We start from the raw sequence: 22,543 nt of genomic DNA, 5'->3' as shown, positions 1-22,543 counted from the left end.
TGTGCAATATTGCCGTTTATTATTATTGTAAATGCGTTTAACTTTCTTAAATAATAATGTTATAAAAAAAGTTAAAAAGTCAAAAATGTATCAATTTAATTATTGTATAAACTATACATTGCATAAAAAAATATATACCTATAAAATTGTTTAAAAATAATTATAATTTGATATCTTGGCAGTTGTTACAAATACTTGACAAATATTTTATTATATTTTTATAAATCAAATAAGCGTTATATTCGTTGATCGTGTGATCTAAACGTTGTTTGTCGTTTGAGGTGGAGGAACACGGCAACCGGCCTGCAAAATCCGATAGTCTTGTTGGACTCCCTCTAATACGCAAAACGCCAAGATGCCAAAACTAAGTCAAATAGTCAAATACCTACATAACCTTATTTTTAAAAAAATAGACAAACATAACAACTTATTGGATGTATCGATTTACATTAACTTAACGTATATACATTTATATGACATTATATTACTTAAAGATGTAAAATATTTTAGATACAAAAACTAAAATAAATCTGTTTTGACTATTAAGATACATACCTACTTAACATAATTGTCTGGCCTCAAGACTTTCTCCGCAAAACATTGACGGTAATTTTATTTATATTACATGTATTTTCACAAAGTCTTATATAATCTATTTATATTTATGAATATTAATGAAATTCAAAGAAAAACATTTCATTAGTTACACTAAAAAATATAATATATTATTAATAATATCGAATAGCGAAAAAAACTCCCTTAATTGCTTATGATGCCGTTTATGATTCCTAGATTTTAAGTATGCGTAGTCGCATTTGCGTGAGACAACAATTTTAATATAATGTAAACGAAAACTTGGAATAGGTACTTTCCAAAATTATTGTCTGTATCCGACATCCGTACTTGAATACTTTTAAAAACTATGTTTTACAAGCATTCCCACGGTTAGCTTTCATGTAATATCTCATAGGGATTAGGGGGTACAGCCTAAATTCTCCCCAACATTTTAGCCTCAGTTGAGAAACTGTGTAAAAGCTATAAATTCATATTAAACTGTTATATTTAAAAAAAATATAATTTCTGTATTCGAAACCACAAATGCGACGATTTGGTGCATGATTTTAGGTTATCTGCCCGACAACTCAAGTAACCAATGGCAACCATTTAATGTAAAATGTAAATCATAAATCTCAAAATCCATAGTTTGAGCAGTTTTTCTGGATGGACCTTCCCGGTTAAATTATAAACCCATGGTACTCAGATTCCAGACACCCACTCAAACCCACAAACAATTTTATCAAAATCGATCAAGCAGTTTAGGTGAATTTCGGTGAGGTAGGTACACATACCAAATGCAGACAATAATTAATTATTAGACAATAAATTAGATTGAATATTTTATGAAGTTATAAACATAATATTATTCTACTCGGAAAGTAAATATTTCATGAATCCGTCACACAGCCGTTAGAACGACTTCTTCGTGCATATTTCGTTGATTTTCTTTTACCGGTTTATCGTCTGTCCGTGGTTGTATTTCTGCCGAACCAAAAATAGCATAAAAAACTGCCGAGGCTAAACATACTACCGCCACCAAGACACGCATTTGGATTTCGTCAAGTAACTATAATCAAAGAAAATTACGGCTGGTTACATTGGCTCATAACGTTAAGACATTTTATAAAATACATAATATCTTATTTACTTCATCGCTCCAATTTCCCAATATGTTTATATGCGAGAAATATAAAAAAAAGATATCCATAAACATTTGTAATCCAATAAGTGTACTAGCATATTTTGGTGCGATATCCAAGTGGTTAATGTCTAAACCTGTAACCAAACAGATGTAGTATGGATTATACAATTTATATCATTATAAAAATTGTTCGTTTCCTGGGTTTTGATACTTACTGAATAGGCGCAAATATGGTATTACATTAAATATAAAAATAAACAAGTCATTTTTATTTATAAACAAAAAAGTTCCATTTGGTAAGACATTCGAAAAAAGTGCTAAAGCCATTGCAAACATAAAGGCACAATAAAAAATCTTTCTGACTTTGGTGACTGAAAAATATGCTGTTATTTCTGGCACTAATTCGAACAGGACGAATAAGAGTAATAACACAATGGATATGAGTACTCTTAAATGCTGATCATATTGCGCCTGCTTAAAAAAACATATGTGTATAAGTATCATATTGTATGATGAATTTGCTAAATCAGAAGTATAGATATTCCGTAAGGTGTGAATAAAAAAATATTAAAAGAATACTTAGGTACTTGATAATGGTTGAAAGAGTTTTTAGAAGCTTCTACCATTGCAGAACACATATATGATACAACAAGCGCAATGACAGCCATTGAAGTACAAAACGACTTCCATGTAATGTCCATTATGATTGATCGTCTTAAGGATATGACGGAGGTTCCAGAAGAACGTGGAGCATAGTTTGAACCTCTGAATATTCTAAACAATATAAAACCGCGTTTCAGGCTCTGAGAACGATCTCCATTGATCACGCACAACCATAAAACAAAGCATGCCAGCCCGAAAATTCCTAATAGACTAAATGATTATTATCTTTTTAATCTTTTAATATCACAATTTAATTATCTTATAGCTGTACCTAATTGTAAATGGTTATTGTCATATCCAAATATTGTTATTATTTCATAAAGTAAAAATATCATCTTCCACAATATTATTGGAACGTGACGTAATGACTGTTTATCTAGTGGGATCCAAAATGAATAAATCCCGTGAGATGCCGCATACACTATGGCCTAGGGCAACAATAATACTCTTATATTATGAGTATACTCATATATACTCTGTTCTGTGAATTTAAACTTCACAATAAAGAATCTTAATATTACATAGGTCATTCCAGCGCAAAATATTGAGAATGCTCGCCGATATTTGTTTGAGTAATCCATGTCTTCCGTAAAATGACAAATTAACGATATGATGAACGATACTCCGAAAATACTGAACATAAATTAATAAAAATTATACTGCATTCAGGTTAGGTATAGCTAGGAAATAAATATTTATATTATATTATTATGTTATATAGTTTGCATAACTAACATTGTTATAATTTAGTTGTACATATTCAAAAATGTTATCATAAAATATGTACCAATGTACCATACAACCTGTATTGAGAAATATTTTATTTTTGTTTTACGTATTTTCGAATATTTATACGGTTTGTACAAATAATACATTACCTGTGATAAATGTATCGTCGGTACTTGACAGTGTCAATAACTAAGATTTTGAATTTAATATTATCATACTGAAAGTAGATATTGTATTGATATTATAGAAGTTAGCACTACATATTATTATTACTAGGTATTAGTATTATAGGTGAGGGATCCTCAAACTGTGGTACGCGTACCTCTTGGGAGTACTCGAAATGTTTTAAGGGGTACGAGTCTGGCCAACAAACTAACAAGGAAACAATTCTTTAAAAGTCTTTACATTTTTTTATGTATATTTCAGTTTAGTAACTCGGAAGGGGGTACTCAAAAAAATGTATTGATAAAAAGGGGTACAGTGTTTTTTAAGAGTTTGAGAGTCCCTGGTATAGGTAATAGGATATTGCTTGATTACTTGTGAGCCGGATAAACGGTGCCTAAGACACCACCAATTATATACCCGATAGCCATTCCAATATAGAAGTAATGAACCTGTAATATTATATAATGTACAACATTATTGATGTAAAAGTAGTTATTTACAAATTTCCTTCATAGAGTCTATCAGCAGTGTCAGCATTAAAAATTTAATTCGAAAACTATCCGGACCACTTGACCCTAGGTTAAAGTTACCGGGAGGTAAATAATATATATACTAGGATATTTTCACATCCTCTGGGGGGGGGGAGTAATTATATCATATGATATTTGTAACTCCGGTAAAATAACACTGGGATATTTAACCCCCCGACGAATGTATATAAGGATATAGTTACTCCCCGGTAAAATTATAGTGTTAGTGGGAGAGGGGAGTTACAAATCATTGAGGATAATAGAATCCTATGACCCTCCCAACAGTTACGGCCTTGATTAGATATAATAGGTACTTACATTAAGTAAATCTTCAGAATACGTCCAATTTAATGAACCACATTGGCATAGTTGAATAGTTGAACCTATATAAAACAATAATTTCTATGACTTAGGTATATTGAATTCAAAATAGACTAACAGAGTAATAAATACATAATAACAGTTATTGAGTTAAAACACAACTCTAATTATAGGGGTTTTATATAATAAAATTAGATGGTAAGTTGATATATGTATGTAAAACATAGAGATCAGATTTTGTAGGAGTTTGTTTTTGTTTCTAAAAGAACATTCTTATTTCTTACATTAAACGTTTCCACCTAAAAGATAAACCAACTTGGTGTGGCCACTGGCCGGACTTTCTATTATTGGTATTACACAAGATACAGAGTATATTTTATGAATTAATATATTTTAGAAGAGCATAGTGAGTGAGGTCCATTTTTACCAAATTACTTTACAATTTACCTATAAATGTGAGCAAAACTATTGCAAATCCTCTGTTCCAATATCTAGTTTTCAAACGGATAAACCTGTCCATGAACCTTGACGGCGTTAGATCTGGTGATTGGATTTGAGAAGTAGAGTTTAATTTTCTGGCGGTGATTTCCCCGAGATCCATCCTTAACGACGTGCAATATGTTGGATGGCTATCGTTGTATTTCCAATCAACTGTGATGACTAAATAACAGGGTAAAAACTAAAAACTGAGTTTTATTAGTGAGATGTGGGTCGTTCTCCGACAAAAATAATTGTGATAACATAATGTAACCTCAAATGTTCTGAAATACCAACATCATTTTTATTAAATTGATATTAGGGAAATGCTGTACCAAACACACTACCGTACACGCCCGTTGTCCGAGTGTCGGACTATTATTGGTATTAATTAGTAATTACTATATGTCGTTTCTAATTTATATTACACTTTATAACGTCAGTAGTGTTGCCGTCTCGTATTTTAATTAATAAATTAATTGCTATGCCTATAACATAATTAGTTTTGAAAATGTATTGTTATTTAAAATAAATAAAAATACGTGTTAGACTACAATTATTGTCTTCTTTGATTTTTAAATAAACAGTATATAATTTCATATTGTTGATGGTCATTATACTTAGTTGATGACATAATTATTATTAAGCTCTAGTAATTTTAATTGTGTAGTTATAACTTATAATATCAGTGTAGACCATATACTGTATGTATAAGGGTTGATCAGTTAAAGTAATACTTGGGATGGATATCTGGTGTGAATCTGGTGGGATTTAAATAGTAACACATTTATAAGTTGTATTTTAGATTCATCGAGTAGCGATGAATTTATTGGTTTTACAATGATTATCTAAGTGTGTTTATGGACTTATTGGTTTGATAATGATTATTTGTGTTTTATTCTCAATAAACCTAATTTAAAAAAAAAAATGTTCTAATACCTTATATTAGAAAAAAAACTTCAGAAGTTAACTAGTTAACACTTGTAAATTGTTATTTGTTAGTACTTTCAGGCTTCAGATTTGTTATTTGACATTTGTAGGTTGATAAGTAGTTGTACACATGGTTTTAATAGACTAAATAAATAGAAAAGAAGTTTTGACGTTATGTTTTTTCAGTTGACTTTTGAAAAAAAAATTGATAGTTATCATTTGTCGGAGAACGGCCCTCGTCCGTTTATTAGTATTAGTGGTTAATTATTATAATACCTAATATAGGTATATAAATGTATATAAATGTATATAAATGTATATAAATGTATATAAATGTATATAAATGTATATAAATGTATATAAATGCTATCATACTATGTTATTGATGTTAAATATTGAGTCAATACCTAGGTTTATTTACTAATTACTTACTATGACCTATAACCTTACTTTAGAACAGTGAGAATAGATCCATGGAATGAAGAGGAAATAGATTAAAATTAACGTAACTTTATTTAAAATGAAAATAGGTTTGCATACATTTTGGTATATTAAAATTTATAAGAAAAATTCCCACAAATAGTGTTTTTTGATTACGACAAAATAACTGATATCATTATTTTTCGTCTGGATTTATAATTTTGGCCAAATTTGAATTTTATGTCTTTAATATGAAAAATACTTGCATATTGTTTAGAATTTAAGTTTTTAATACGAATTATTACGAGGAACATTAAAAATTGAACATTTTATAATTCATGTTTAACTTGGTACGTCATAATGATTTGAAAGTTTTCGTCATTTAGATGAATATTTTTAAAAGTTAAACTTCAAATGGCTACTTATATTAAAAACGTATAAGAAACCTTTGTATTTAATTTAGAAGAATGCTTATATCTCGAGACAACGGTCATATAAAATGATGTCAAAATTATGAGTATCTACTGTTATTCGTTTTTGGGTCCCAAAAAAAAAAACAAAATCGATTTTGACAAAAAACGATACTATAATTTTTTTTTTTAATAAAAAGTTTTCCTATAGAGAAATGATTCATTTTTAATTCTAAATCGCTACAAAATGTGTAATTCATTTTGTGTCTCCTGTAAAATAGTGTTTTATTGGATAGAGTGTTATATAGTTTTGATTGGAGCCTTTTTATATAAACACTATATTATAATACATTTATAAAAGTTGATCTATGTAAGTGTCGAAACTGATTATTTTTTATTTTTATTTAAGAAAAGTACCTAATTTTATGATATTGGCATATTGCAAAACGATATTTACAATAAAAAATTATATCTTATACAATTTGTATGGGTGAAACACGATTGCGGACGCTTTACCTTTTTTGCAACACGATTGCGGACGATCATTATAGAACAAAAGGTCTTATGTTGCATCCGAAAAATGACACGACTGCGGTCGAAATTTAATGAAACGTTGCCAAGTTGTGCGACGCGGTCTACCAAGCCCAAATATTATCAATTTTATAAAAGTTCTTAATAACACAGTTAAAAATTGAAAATCAAAAAAAGTAAAAAACAAGAGCTCAATATAATAATATAATATACACATTTAAAGTCAAGAGCTCAATATAATAATAAATTAATTAAATTTATATTTTTTCCCCCTGTAATGACAACTAATTTTTTTTAAATATTGTATCACGTTTTGGTGATTTTTGTTATCATTATAGCTCTGAATAGTTAGGTTGATTCTATCTAAATCTTTTTTTGCCACCGATGCCGTCAAAATACTTGCACTACAGACTTTATTAATTTGTACATAACCATTTCAAAATTCCATCTTTCCGCAGTCGCCTAAATCCATATTTATTCGTTTTGTGTAGAACTAACTCTTTACCACGTTCTGATCACTCTCAGAATTTCCACATACCCACATTATCGAAGTATTATTTATAAATTGGGCAACATGTGTCCGCAATAGTGTAATATTCGGGGGTCCGCTGATAAACTATAATCGTTCGCAATCGTGTCAATAAAAAGGTCGCCCCGATAAGAACCGTCCGCAGTCGTGTATCACCGATTTGTATTGTTATATCAAGTTTTTTGGCAGGCTTTCATACATTTTTAGTTTTATACTCCAAATTACAATATTCTGTGAATTATTTTGATATTTGTCAATCGAATTCTTAGTAATAATGTTTATTATTAAAAAATAATCCATACCTACACAGCTAAAGATAATGTATGTCAATGGTTAATCGACCTAAATAATAGACAAAAGTTTTTATCTTGCAGGTACCTGTTCGTAGTAACCGGAAGGTCGTTAGTCAAGTTCGTTTTATTTTTCTAGTTATAGACGATAACTCGTAATAACCATACTCGTTGTAGACGTATATTTTAACATACCAATCATAGGGGCTCGTGCTGGGGCCTAACGTTTTGTTTGTTGTAAGCAGTATCTCGTTCTAAACGATGCCCGTTATAGTGATTTCTACTGTATTTAGATTATTTTTTTGACACTAACATAGCACTATGCCTTGCATATAAAAACTAAATGTATGTATATAAAATATAACAATTTATTAGTAATGATATAGCAAACAGTTAAAAGAATAAATTATTTTTAAATTGGTTTCATTTTTAACTTTGGTATCTATTAATATAGTTTATAGATTAACTATAGAAACATTTAAAAATAATCAGGAAATACAAAAAAAAAAAATCAATAAAGTAAAACGTAGATTTGTAATCAAAATCAGTTTTTATAAATATCAATTTAGTCGATTTTTCATCAAATTTTAAAGTTCTAATTTTCTAGATGTAATGTTATTTCAAATATTATTTGTCATTTTGTTTTTTCCGATCTATGTTTGACTCAATTTTTAACTGCGAGAAAAAAAGGTAGAATATTTAAAATTAATAAGTTATTCTTACTACCTTGAATTCAGTCATTAACATTTTTTTATAAGCTTCAAAAAATAATAATTCTAAAAAATTCTTAGAAATCGCAAAAATATGTTTATTGTTTTGTTGTTGATAATTCATTATTTTCATAATTTCAATAGGTACTAAAAGCTTGGAAATTTATTACAAGACTTTTTATATTTTTTTTTAAAAATTATTTTGAAATAATATAAATTTCTAATAGAGATTTCAATTTTTTACAAAACATCAAAAATATTAATGTTACTTAGGGTTTTGAATAAAAATTAACAATCAAACTGATGGTTAAAACTTAAAGGTATTATTTTAGATGAGAATATAATTATACAAAATGTAAATATTTAATCAAACAATACAATTGAACTTTGACATAAAAATAGACTTATTAATTAGAATATTTTTTTTTTTTTTTTTATTGTTCCTGAGCCCGGCAACTGTGGCCATTAGCTTTTTTTAGTAGGTATTGTAGATTTGTAGGTTTGTATTGATGGTTTGTAGATTTTTTTTTGTTTTTGGTACGGTAGGTGGGAACACGTGTGTGTTTGTTTTTGGCAGAATTTCGAATGGGGCACCCGTAGGTTTCTGCCATGCCCCGGTGGTGGGGGATGGCAGCACTTGTTCTCCGGTCACCGCGACTTGTCCGGAGAAAAATGCCGCCCGGTGGCCGAGGATCGAACCGCGACCGGCTGCGTCGCAGCGGAAGAGTCAGACCACTCGGTCACCTCGTCCCCCAATTAGAATATTAATCACATTGAAAATGATTTATATAAAATCAATATCAATGTTACACTTGTATATTATGTTATTACTGTATTATGGAAAAACATTAACTATAAGAATATATAACGAAAATTGTGCTTATACATTTTTATTAGATTTTTTGTTTACTTACAAACATTGAACATTTTGTACATTTTTAACTATGCAATAATTTGCAAATGTTCGTGATTTTGACTAATTTTGTTTTAATTTGAACTTAAATAAATGCTTATAAAATAAAACCATCCATGTACAGGTAGGAACAGGAATTCCTTAACAATTAAAGTTCATTAATATTTGGGTGAAAATTTCAGATCGGTTTCATCAATACTCGACACCTTACACATATTTTACAACATTGTTTATTTTAATGTTCTAATATTGAAAATAAAAAATTTAAATCCTATGTTAATTTTTTTTGAAAAATTGAAAATATCGAATTTGTAAATCTAATTTTTAGAAGCATTTTGATTGTGTAAATATTCGTTTGAGTCACTTAGTTCATTTTTTAAGATTTTTTGAAATGTCAAGTTTGTTAAGTTATTTCATTCAGTCGTAAAAAACATTTTAAATTAAAATAATATACATTTTTTAAAAATATTTTATGGACATTTTCAAATATGTAATAATTACAATCCAAATATTTTTTTAAGAAATGTATTACTTTTCAAATAAATGAGTTACTTAAAAAAAATTTGACATTTAAAAAAATTATTATAAATAAGACACTTGACTTAGATAGATGTTTGTGGATACAATCAAAATTTTTCTAAAACCTACCTAGTCTACAAATTGGCTATTTTGAAATATTCAAAAAAATTTAAATTGGATTGAAATTTTTTTATTTTTAGTATTATAAAGTATAAATAAAAAATAATGTATCATATTATGTGCTAGCCAATAAATTATATAGAAAAAAAAAATAACTTAACCTCAATTCCTGGTGGAATTAAAAGATAATTTTTCATAACTAACAATAAATTAATTTATACAATTTATTAAGTAAATTAGATAATTAACATAATGTTATAAGTCTTGTAAAAAAGGGTTTGAAAATTATTTTTTAACGCAGCTTCCTATGTAGAAATAATAAATTTCACAACCTTGGTTATTTGTGTGATATTACTATATTAGCTGGTACTTACTACTATTGAACGTTGATAATATTATGTTCTCTGCAAATATTCTAAAAGAGAAAAAAAATAAAGATTTTTACGTCTAAAAACATATAGTGTATCAATAAATATAAATTAAACACTTTTAAAATATATTGTACCTTTATAATCTAGCGGTAGAAAAATAGAAATGTAAGTGTAGACGACTGATATCGAAGTACGAAATTAATTAATGCAATATCTAGATTTATTATCGTAATAATAGGTAGTCTATACCATACTAGATTACAGTTGGAGTATAATAGTATATAGTGTATTCAATATAACTAACAAGATCGACAATATTATAAATTATAATATGAGAACATTATCATGTAGGTGTGTTAGGTTATACCTATTTATCAAAAACGCATTTTCATATTCTGTGATGTTGTTGTGTGATGTTACAATATGCTTGACTAACGATTTTTCATCAACGTTCCTCTTCCTGCTGTTGATAAATCTTAATGTTTAGATACATTTTGTTTTAGAGTCAAACATATAATAATATGTACTTACTACATTAAAGGAAATTTGGCATTACCTACAGTGCTATTAACAAATAATAATCATTACTGTTGAACATTATTATATTATTATTATTACGCTCGTGGACATACACATTTTTGAAGTCCGTATTTGAATAATATTAGCTGATCAGATCTTTAATACAGTTATTTGGGTTGTTTTGATCAAATATAAAATACAGGTCTATATACATGGGTGTGTCACGGTGATACAGCATCGATGTTCAAGCATATAAATACGGTATAGTGCATATGCTATTTTATATACATCATAATATTAGGTATTGAATTACAATATCATGTAATTATATGAACATAAACGTCAAAATATGTCAAATGTGCCTGAGTGCCAGCATTGGCCGGTTGCCGGATGGATGACCACCCGGATTCTTATAGTGACGAATCCTTGCTAAACATACGCGTCTTCCGAACCATCCGTGCTCTCCCTCGCAGTATAAACCGGTTAATAACCTTGCAGTTGATAACATTGTCAAATATGCTGACTAAATATTTTGATAGAATTATGGAAATAATACATTCAATTTAAATTTAATATACATTAATTTATTTTTCAATATTTAAGATAGGGTATGTGGAGTGAAAGTCATCACTGCTTATACGTTATTTCGTATAATATGTATCTAGTTCGAATTGTTGCATGAAAAAATAAAAAATAAAAAATATAGGGCTGTCCGGAGCTTTTTTGAAAAAAAATTTGAAAATTCATTGAAGTTACATACACTGAACACGGCAGTCTACAATCTCCAAGTACTCAAAACAAAAATAATTAGTTCATTAAACAATGACTATTAAGAGTACTTAAATATAAGCATCTTTTTCAAGATACTTGAAGATACTATTCAAAACATCTATACCTGAATACTTTTAAAGAATAAAAACTTTTAAAACTTTCATCTAATACCAAGTGGTTGCTTGCTGCCACCACCCCCAGCCCCCACAAAACATTTTAACGTACATTTCACCAGCCCCCCCCCCCCAAATATAATTAAAAAATTTTTTTTTTTGCCAAATATTAATGTGCATTAGTGTGAAAATTAGTGTGACTATTTTCAGGATTTGTGCGATACTGGTTTAACCGTAAATTCAAAAATATGTAAAAGGGACTGGAGAAATGTTCCCCAGCCCCCGCTCATGGAAAAAATTACAATTTTCAAACTTTTCTTTTGCCAAACTTTAGTGCGCCGTCTACCGGGTGAGTAGATAGATGATTTAAATTTGTCATAGAATTTTTTACCAATAACAAATGTGTAAAGATTAAAGTTAAAAAATTGATTTTTTTTATGAAATTAAAAATGGTTCTTACCTAGAAACATTTAATTTTAACGTTGGATCAAAATCAAAAATTTCATAGTCAGTAATCACCAATTAGTTTACGAACATTTTACACAATTATAAAATAAGACCTTTATAGATTCCATCCTTGTTTAGAAAAAAATATCACATTATTGTTCTTTCTGTAAAATTTTAAGTATAATTTTTTTTCATTTTTTTACGAATCATTGTGATAGGTCACATTAAATTTAAATAAATTTACAAACTACAGGCATCACAATATATAGTATCAAATATCAATTAATAAAAATAAGGTTTCTAAAATCGATGTAATTAATCTTAATTTGATTTTTTTAATTTAAGCTAAATTAATTTTGCTATTTATAATTATTGAAATGACGAATTCATAAATACTTTCTTGATACTTGGTAAAAATAATTATATTTTGTGTAGTGGGTGAATGGGCCTGGGTCAGAGTAAGTTAATGTGTGACCGAAAAACTCCAACCTCCTATAATCTAAGAACATCCACGTGCGGCCATGTTTGCATTATTTTGTTTGCAGATTTATTCATCCTTTTTACGTCTAACTTTTTCACAAGACACATGGCCACATAAATTAGTGTTACATTGAAGCTGTAAGGATTGGTTTTGTGTACTTTAATTTATTAAACATCATATTAGTGTAATACTTTTAATTTGTATATTTTTCATTTTACAATTAGAACAATTTTTTTTATTATTGCTAATATATGACACAACTTTAATTTAAATTGTTTAAATTGAGAACTCGCAATATCAAAATTTGTTTCAGCATCGGCCAGCTTGTAAATTATAAGATCTATGTTTGAAGCCAGTTTCAATAGCTCCACTCGGTAACGTTCAACGGGGAATTTTTAGAATACAGATTTTGCATAAGATATTATGTACAATAGAGAGTTAAAATTATTGTGATTTTGCTAGGTTAGTTGAAATGGAGTAAGCGTTCAAATGTGTTAATTTGTTGATAAAATGAATCTAATTTTGTCAGTGAAGTAGCAGATTTGTCTAGCTGTATTTTCTTTTATTAATTAATTGATTACCTATGTTTAAAATTATTGACATAATTTTTTTTTTTTTTATGACAAAATAGACAATTCTTTGTTTATTAAATCCATGTTGATAAATTATATATTTATTAATTACTGATAGGTATAGTGAAATTAGTTGGTAACTAAACTAAGTACGTGTGAATGCAATAATTGCTGTGCATGTATGAATAATGAATAGGTAGGAAATAAAAGAAAAATGTAAATATGATATTTATCTTAGAATTTATATCGTTGTGTTATTAAATTTGGCAACTTTGTACAATGGTGCCATCGTATTTTAGTATTTAATACGCGCAACGTAAACCAATAAGTTTCGCATGGAATTTTATTCTACTCGTCCCGCTTACTTCACATGGTTAAATTACTTTTCTTAAAATGAGATCCAGTACCTATGTCCTCTTCTCACAGAAATCAGAAAACTTCTGTAGTCTGGGTACCAGGATGAGATACCTTACATTATATATATATATAACTATAATTTATTATTATTTTACGTCATTCGTACATACATAATTGTAGATACTGGTTGGTTGTGTATGGTAGTGTCGATTGCCGAACATTTGATGTACACGTAAATATTTGATATTTATATTAATATTATTACACTCAGATAATCACCAAACCACTTTTGAACACGAATATTAAAATGACTTAATTTTGTATTGCCTAAATCACTCCTTTATATTATTTTTGTCTTTTTACTGCTTATCTCCAAGTTAGTTTTATTATTAATAAAGTGCGTAAAAATGTACATAAACTAATTGGTGATTACTGAATATGAAAATTTTTGATTTTGGCCTAATGTTGAAATTATGTTTCTAGGTCAATCGTTTATATCTACTAGTTGAGACACTGTATATGAGCTACAAAATACAGACATATATTCAACTCTCATATTTGTTTTGAGATGTATATTCTTTCTTCGAAACCATAAACGTGAAGATTTAATGCAAGCTAAAAGCTCATCTTCCCAAGTAACCAATGGCAACTATTTATCAGCAAAAATGTCCATCATAAATCTCAAAATCCATGTTTGAGCATCTTTCCGGGATGGACATATCCAGTTAAATTATGGATCTAAACCACAAAGATTTCAGACTCTCCACTCAAACACACAAATAATTGTATCAAAATCGATGCAACGGTTTAGGTGGAGTTCGATGAGGTACACATACCAAATGCAGGCAATAAATTATTAGACAATAAATTAGACTGGATATTTTATGCAATTATAAACATAATATTATTCTACTCGGAAAGTAGATATTTCATGAATCCGTCACACAGCCGTTAGAACGACTTCTTCGTGCATATTCCGTTGAATTTCTTTTAACGGTTTATCTTCTGCCCATGGTTGTATTTCAGCTGAACCGAAAATGGCATAGAAAACTGCCACTGCTAAACATAGTACCGCCACCAAGACATGAATTTGGATATTGTTAAGTAACTATGATCAAATACAATTACGACTGGTAACATTATTTCATATGGTGTGCTCAATCAAAAATAGTACACTGGGAAAATCATAAATTGCTGACCCTCAAATAATATAAAATAATTTAACTTTAAAAAAAATAGGTCACTTTTTTGAAAATGCAGCTCTAGGTGGTACCTAGCTAACCTATACCTTGGACAGGCTCTGGTCTCATAACGTTACAATATTTAAAATAATATTAGACTTATTTACTTCGGAAATGATTAATGTTTTCATGATTTTGGTCCAATATGTCCCGGAAATTTGAATTATTGTGCACTGGAAACCATAAAATATACTAGCATATTTTGGTGCGATATCCAAATGGTTATTCTTGAATCCTATAAGCAAACAGAAGCTAAACATGTATTAATATAACACTATAAAAAATGGTTTTAAATATAGTCAATATATATATTACAGTAAGAAATACATTTCACGTGAGTTTGCGCTTACCAAAATTATGAAAATATTCCATTTCTCAGAATATGAATTTGAACAATTCTTCGGTTTCTAAAAACAAAAATGTCTTGACCTTAAAAGTTACCAGTAGAAATATCACGCCCGTTACAATGAAAATCGTGCAATTAAAAAGCTTTCTGACTTTAGTGACGGAAAAGCATACTGTTATCTCCGGAAATATTTCGGCTAGGACGATTAAGAGTAACAACATAGTGATAGTGTGTTCCCTGAAAGGCTTATCCAATGTCATCTGTGTAGACAAATATGGGTAGGTATGAGTAAAAGTTTTAATGATGACTTCGCTAAATTGTAAATATAAATACTTCATGAGATACCTAATAAAAAAAAAATTAAAAAATACTTACATCATAATTATATTCATCGTATTTTGAAGCACTTACAATACCATAACACATAGATGATAAAACGAGAGCAATTACTGGCATTGAAGTGAGAAACGACTTCCATGGGATGTCAGATATGATTGACCGTCTTAAGGCTACGAAAGAGATTCTAGATGAGCTTGACACAGTAGTCGAATCTCTAAATAGTCTAAACAATATAAAACCGCGATTCGGGTTCTGGCAACCATCTCCATTGATCACGTACAACCACAAAACAAACCATGCTAACCCAACTTTAACTAAATTTTAATAAAGTTGTATAGGTGATTTTTATATATTTTTAATCTTTCAGTTTCATAATTTAATTTTAAGTTTACCAATTAATCCAGTTCGTTTTTTCGCAATATAGTAGATCTGTGTATCATACAATTCAATATATAAAATTGTAATCGACTGCAATAGTATTGGAACATAACGTAAAGACTGTTTGCTCAGTGGCATCCAAAATGTACAAACCCTGCGAGTGGCCACACATGCTATGCCCTAGGACACAGTAATAACTCAATATTATAAACGTATTACATATAACTTTGTCCTATGAAATCAAACTTGATACTAAAGAATCTTATCATTACCAATGTTGTTCCCGTACAAAATTGAAAGAAATGATGCAAGTGAGCGTTTAAGAAAAATTCTTTATTTATAAACTCCATGAGAATATATATATACGATACGATGAACGAGATTCCAAAAATGCTGAACATAAATTAAAAAAATAAAATATACTGCATTCTTGTTAAGTAGGGCTAGGAAATGTGCATTTTAGTATGTTATAGTTTGCATAATTGACATTGAACTTTAGTTGTGAATGGTCAAAAATGTCGTCATAGGTACACGTGGTACGTCTAACCTGTATTTGAGAAATATTATATTTTTATTTTATACTTAAATATAATAAATTATATAATAAATATATTTTCGATAATTTTAATTGTTTGTAAAAATACGAACAATGCACTAAATATATCGTCGGAACTTAAGAGTGACAATAATTGACATTTTAAATTCAATATTATTATGTTCAAAATAGAAATGCATATTTTAAATCCTAGCCCCATATACTATTATTAGGTACTAGGTATTTTATATAATGATATCACTTGATTACTTGTGAGCCGGATAAACAGTAGCTAAGACACCGCCAGGTATATAACCCACAATTATTCCATATACAAAGTAAGCATCCTGTAATATTATATATTGTATAAGTGTACAACGTTAATATAAAAGTAGATATTTACTTATTTCCAGCATAATTCACTCAGAAGTAAATTCAGTGGTAATATTAAATTTTAAAACAATTAATCGATAGCATTCCATTACTGGAAAAATTCAAGAGCCCCCCTTTTTTTAATATAGATACTAAACGCTCTTTTTTTCGATAATGATACTTCAATGAAAGTTTTAAATATTTCTTACAAAAATACTCAAGAAACAATATTTACAGCTAAAATTGTTCTAATTTAAAAAAAGCAGGGCCTGGACTTTTGGACCCCCACCAGTAATATTTAATAGATATACTTACTGTAAATTCTTTATAAGACTTCATTAAAACCAGAATTACTGATTGACATTGATATTGAAGAATAAATAAACCTATATAAAACAATAATCTTATATTAATATTATCCGATGAATGTTGAATTTGAAATTATAGAAGAACAAAGTAAATTTAAATTATTATTTATTGAATGATAACATTAATTATAATAATATTATAATTACCTGCTTGCCAATTATTTCGATTAAATAATGTGTCTTTGCATTATGGAAATGAATTTAATGAGTTGGTAACTTTTGTCAGGTATTTAAAATAAAACATACATTTCTGATATTTCTTTGGATTTTCCTACTTTATAAAGTGTTTCCCTATCTTTCCGCTTAAACTATATAAGAAACTAACTTATTGTCACTAGATTTCCTACTTCTGTTATAATCTGATACATTTTAGAAGTTTGTAGTTAGTGTAGCACATACTTATCAAACTATTTTACGATTTACCTATAAACATGAGCAAAACAATTGCAAATCCTCTGTTTTAATAAGTAGTTTTCAAACGAATAAACCTGTCGATAAACCTTGACGATGTTTGAGCTGTTGATTGGATTTGAGGAGGAGAGTTCAATCTACCAGTCGCAATTTCCTCGAGTTCCATCCTCTGCGGCTTAAAACAAATTGGTACACTAACATAATATTATGCTATTTAATTTTTAATAATTAAATTTTAATTTGTTAATTATATTCTATGTGGAAATATTTTTATTTTTATTTTTAAGTATATTATATCACTAGCGGTTGCCATTAATAAATGTAAATAATAATACCCAAAGTAGTAAATATTTTCGCTACGAATGATATTTTTGAAAGAACAACAAAATACTTACTGCATATACTTAACCAAAATTTGATTTTAAATTCGATCATATTTTATTTTAGGCTTCTCCATAAATTATTAACAGTTGCACAAATTTAAAATTATAATGAAATTTCATTACCTAGCTGTCCCAGCTACTGCGAAAATAATTTTTTTTAATATTTTTGGACTTAAATTATGAAAATTATCAGAAAATCTTAGCATAATTAAAATATTATACATTTTTATACAACTTTAAAACTTAAGCGATTTAAAGATCATATAATATAGAAGTATAAAATATTATAAAGTAACTACGCTTACCGGTGTTGTTCGGTCTATGTGCTGGAATCAAACCTAGGATGTATACAATATAATATACTTTTATTTTACAGAATGAATTATTTTATTGTAACACCTCAGATTTTATCGGTTCCACAACTCACAAATACAATACACATCTAACCCTCTAAATTATAAAAATTATATTTAAAATAACATAGTGTATAGCTAAAAGTAGTCTATTTTCATTGTTATTTGTTCTTAAATTGGTTTCTTTTGGGTTATACTATTGGTAGATAATAGGTATAGTAATTTATAATATCCCAGCGTAGATCAAAATAATTAAAAACCACACAAAAAAAAAATAATAAAAAATTAAGAAAACAGAAATCTTATCTAGTCCTTTTTAAAAAATATTGATATTGTTTTTTTTTTTTGTTATTATATAATGAATAATTCTAAGTTGGAATTTTTTACCAAATTTTAAAATTCAAATTTATTTGACATATTACGGTTTTTTAAAATGTTATTCATCAATAAGTTTTTTGTAATGTTGGATTACATTTTTGTTTGTGATTAAAAACGTTGATATTTAACACAAGGTTCCTTATTATAATTATTCTTACAGGAATCAAAAAATATTTTTATAAGTTGTTGAAGTTCATAATTTATCAATATAAAAAAAATATGCAAATCATTTTGTTTTTAATAATTCATCTTTTTTCTAAATTTTAATACTAAAGGCTTAAAATGTAATACAAGACTTCTCATCATTTTTTTTAAACTGGAAAATAATATAAAACAGTTAACGGAAAGACATTTAGTTGTTTATTGGTGTTTTAATTTCAAATGTACATACAATAAAATTCAAATACGACAAAATGGTGATACAACTATTAATTATGGCTTAAAAAAACATTTTTGTTGATTAGTGTATTTAAAAAAAAAATCAAACTGATAGTCAAAGTTGTTATTTCTGATAATAATACCTAACATAAATTATATAACATATATTTATAATCTAAGTAATGCAAATATTTCAATAAGCAATTACCTTGAACTTTGACATAATTAATTTATACATTAAAATATTAATCACGTTTACAATTAAATATTTAGATAAAAATATTAATACCATCAAATTTTAATGTTAATGAATTTTGTATGTAGCTAGTAATTGTATTATGGGAAAACATGAACTTAGAATTTATAAAAAATATTGTGCTTGTTTATTTTTTTTTACATTTTTATGTTTCAGTACACTTATGAGGAACCTAGTATTACATTTTGAGTATTAGCTAATATAAAAAGGACATTTTTTAAACATAATTTTACAACAGAATAATTATATTTTTGAGAACTTCTGTGATTTTGATGACTTTTATAAAAGTATGAAATTCAAATTCTTGTGCAATTAAATCGGTGCATCTTTCATATTTAAAAATATTTTTTATATACATATAAGAAACGTCCTCTTCAAATGTCAAGCGCTTGGACTGATCAAACAATTTTTTATACAGATTTATAAAAAACTAAAAGTAAAATAAAAAATGGAAATCTCTAAAAAGAGATTAAAAAGAGTTTAAATATTTTAAATATTACAATGATTTGATAATCTAAACATTCGGTGAAAACCTTAAGGATCATGGTTTATTGGATTTCGAATTTGCAAAAAAAAAAAATATGAAAATCGATTTGGTAAATAACTGGTTTTATTTAAAAATTTTAGTTTTTTTTTTATCTTATTTCAATTTTTCTTTCAGATTCTTAAGTAAAATACTTGACATTTTTTACTTTTGTTTAAAGCATAAACTTTTAAGTTAAATTCTTAAAAAAATTAATATAGCTAACTTGGCTTTCATTGTACGCGTAAATAACTAGTATATTATTTCTCAACCATTGTTATTAATGTGACTTTACTTACAATTAACTTGCGTTCATATAAGTTCTCAAATTCTGAAAAGAGAACAAATAAGGTTTTAGTCAAAATAAATAAAGAGTAACAATAAGATATATGAAATAAAAGTCTATAAAAATTACTTTACCTATTACCTATATTGCAATAGAGTGGTAGGTAGAAAAATTTAAATGAGACTGATATCGAAATTAAAAAAAAAAAAAGGTAAACACAATAGAATAGTTAATTTATTCATCGAAATAATAATCTACTATAAGATAACAGTATCAATATAAAGCACTACAGGTACCTATGAACATTACATTTAATGCTATTGCATTCTATCAGAATTCTTATTAACTGGACGTTCCTGAATATTGTTTTTTTTTTTTAAGTAGCCGATTACATATTATAACAATTGCTCATCATATTATGGTATTTCATTATCATACACAGAATAATATAGAAGCAACATCAACCCCTCTGATTTTATTTTATTTTTTATTCAGGAGCAGGCAGGATGGTGTTGTAAGCTACAAAAGTGGGTGGCAAGGCATGATGTCAGGAACAATTTTAGGTCATTAAAAATTCGGTACCCATAACCTATTCTCACCTCGAATATGTCTTTTCTTTATTGTTCAATGTATTGTTTACAAGCACGATCTTTCAGGAGAAAGTAAATAACCTATAACAGTGTTTATGGTCACCTTAGGTATCGATGTCACGGTACTGTGACACAAAATACTAAATATCGTAATCTGCATATTATTATTGTAGGAAGACGAGGTGCTCGGGACATTAGAAACTATACTTACTTATACGCATTCAACAGGTACCAAATTATGCGCTTGTTAGATAAGCATTATCATTAAAATAATAATAAAATCAGTAATTTACATAGTACGCACAACGCAAGTAAAGGGTTTATCACATCCGAAATGAGAAATAAAATCTATAATATTATGTACATACTTACATTGGTTTCGAAATTGCATACTCATTACGCCGTGTTATCGATGAATGTCAAACAATTCTATAAATCAATATTATGAGATGATTATATTTGTATCAAATACGAGTGTGTTATGAGCATATCCCAAGCACTGTATCTAATAACATCTACTTTCTAAAATTGGGGTGATTCTAATGGGCTAGATGAATGTATTGGTTTTACATTTATATGCATTAAGTATAGTCGAAGTAATGCTTCGATTTTCAACTTAAGTATCTATTCCAGTGGTAAAGTGAATCTAGTTGGTGCACAATGAAGATCAAAATTTAAAACTCCTAGTAATTTTCAAAAGCTCCAGGAAAAACTGAAAAAAAAAATGAAAAAAAAATGATGAAAAAATTGTAATTTGATTAAATATTGAAAATTATTTAAATTTAAATATTAAAAATGTTTTCTTTTTATTTCTAAGATTTGAAAATTGAATACAAGATTTCTTATGAGTAAGTCTACATTTAAGATGTCTACCGGGAAGTCAATTTAAATTTTGATGGGCGTTTTAAGTTCAAATTTTTACAACGTTAGATATTCACTTGATTTCTCATGGAGTGATTTTCTTATTTAGTTTTAATTCAAAAACGAAAAAGCTCCTTTTTCTTTTTTTATTCCGAATCATCGTCACTGTTGCTGGCATAATATTTAGCAGAAATCTCACTACGTTTTTTCATTTAGTTGGTCTTTTTTAACGTTTGACTCGATTTCGCAGAGTTGTTACCACCATAATTCGTTTATAATATATGTACGGACGATTATACCTACGATGTTGATAGACGTATTTCATACTGTTATTCGTGTAGGAAATTAAAATACGTATAACCGTCATCCTATAATGACGTTATATGTACGAATATAAATGTGGTACGAAAAAGTTCGTATGGCCAATGATTCGCATATCTGAGTTTCGAATGGTTACACAAAGAACAAAATCATATTAATATGTTAATTAAATGTATAACAACGATCGTATGTACAAACAATATTCGTACGGCGTACACAATTGACAGTCTGATTGATTCAGCGGTATCGTAATCGTCGTCGTAATAGTCGACATTGTTGTTGTTGTTTTTGTTGACTTTTAACTGACATATTCCAATTTCTTTAGATTTATGTTAAATACACAAATAATATCGGTTAAGTACAGTACAACTACACGATTACATTAGATGGGTAAAAATAGTATTAATTATGTATGGTTTAATATGTATAGACTTATTGTATTTTTATAGGAAAATAGTATGTTGCGAAAAAAATCAGTTTGGTTTTAGAAAAGATCTAATAGAACTATTGATGCACTGACTCTTGAACACAGTATAGCTGACCAAAGGTCTGCATGTGGAGCAGACGATGACAGTATATTTTTCTTCGGTTTAAATTCCCTTTCTCGAGGTACCCCGGCGATCTACCGTCGTACGGC

General features: G+C 27.9%; 2 protein-coding genes across 6 annotated transcripts; both read right to left on the bottom strand.

Annotated features, from left to right (window-relative positions):
• Positions 1-176: 176 nt before the first annotated feature.
• LOC111029657 (vesicular glutamate transporter 2-like) lies at positions 177-10,597 on the bottom strand. Of its 5 annotated transcripts, none has more exons than XM_022308766.1 (11): positions 10,462-10,597; positions 10,331-10,371; positions 4,555-4,767; positions 4,105-4,169; positions 3,629-3,705; positions 2,884-2,995; positions 2,634-2,790; positions 2,287-2,564; positions 1,915-2,173; positions 1,706-1,827; positions 177-1,624 (listed from the first exon to the last, which is right to left on the bottom strand). In XM_022308766.1, exons 3-11 carry the CDS (start codon positions 4,706-4,708, stop codon positions 1,457-1,459), a joined length of 1,392 nt encoding a protein of 463 aa, XP_022164458.1. In that variant the 5' UTR covers positions 4,709-4,767; positions 10,331-10,371; positions 10,462-10,597; the 3' UTR covers positions 177-1,456. The 5 variants fall into 5 exon arrangements, with proteins under 5 accessions (XP_022164458.1, XP_022164457.1, XP_022164455.1 ...); XM_022308765.1 differs by having other exon boundaries at positions 1,706-1,833; positions 1,915-2,170; positions 10,462-10,596; XM_022308763.1 differs by having other exon boundaries at positions 1,706-1,833; positions 4,555-4,786; positions 10,462-10,595.
• A 3,981-nt stretch (positions 10,598-14,578) lies between these two features.
• Positions 14,579-20,306, bottom strand: LOC111029729 (vesicular glutamate transporter 3-like). The gene is made up of 11 exons (XM_022308867.1): positions 20,269-20,306; positions 20,148-20,179; positions 17,590-17,752; positions 17,114-17,184; positions 16,697-16,773; positions 16,164-16,284; positions 15,906-16,071; positions 15,550-15,827; positions 15,179-15,434; positions 14,936-15,063; positions 14,579-14,646 (listed from the first exon to the last, which is right to left on the bottom strand). The coding sequence occupies exons 3-9, from the start codon at positions 17,597-17,599 to the stop codon at positions 15,204-15,206; spliced, it is 954 nt and encodes a 317-aa protein (XP_022164559.1). The 5' UTR covers positions 17,600-17,752; positions 20,148-20,179; positions 20,269-20,306; the 3' UTR covers positions 14,579-14,646; positions 14,936-15,063; positions 15,179-15,203.
• Between the last annotated feature and the right edge of the window lie 2,237 nt (positions 20,307-22,543).

Source organism: Myzus persicae, unplaced genomic scaffold (assembly GCF_001856785.1).
Source record: "Myzus persicae strain clone G006 unplaced genomic scaffold, MPER_G0061.0, whole genome shotgun sequence".
Lineage (NCBI taxonomy): Eukaryota > Metazoa > Arthropoda > Insecta > Hemiptera > Aphididae > Myzus > Myzus persicae.
This window is presented reverse-complemented; position numbering and strand designations above follow the sequence as displayed.

Coding starts and splice junctions, on each gene's coding strand:
- LOC111029657 (XM_022308763.1), bottom strand. CDS start 4,708: ATGGATCTCGGGGAAATCACCGCCAGAAAATTAAACTCTACTTCTCAA. Junction 4,170..4,554: donor AGTTTTGCTCACATTTATAG/GTAAATTGTAAA, acceptor TGTTTTATATAG/GTTCAACTATTCAACTATGC. Junction 2,174..2,286: donor ACTCTTTCAACCATTATCAA/GTACCTAAGTAT, acceptor TGTTTTTTTAAG/CAGGCGCAATATGATCAGCA.
- LOC111029729 (XM_022308867.1), bottom strand. Junction 16,285..16,696: donor ACTGTTTATCCGGCTCACAA/GTAATCAAGTGA, acceptor ATTTATGTTCAG/CATTTTTGGAATCTCGTTCA. Junction 15,828..15,905: donor AAAACGAACTGGATTAATTG/GTAAACTTAAAA, acceptor ATTAAAATTTAG/TTAAAGTTGGGTTAGCATGG.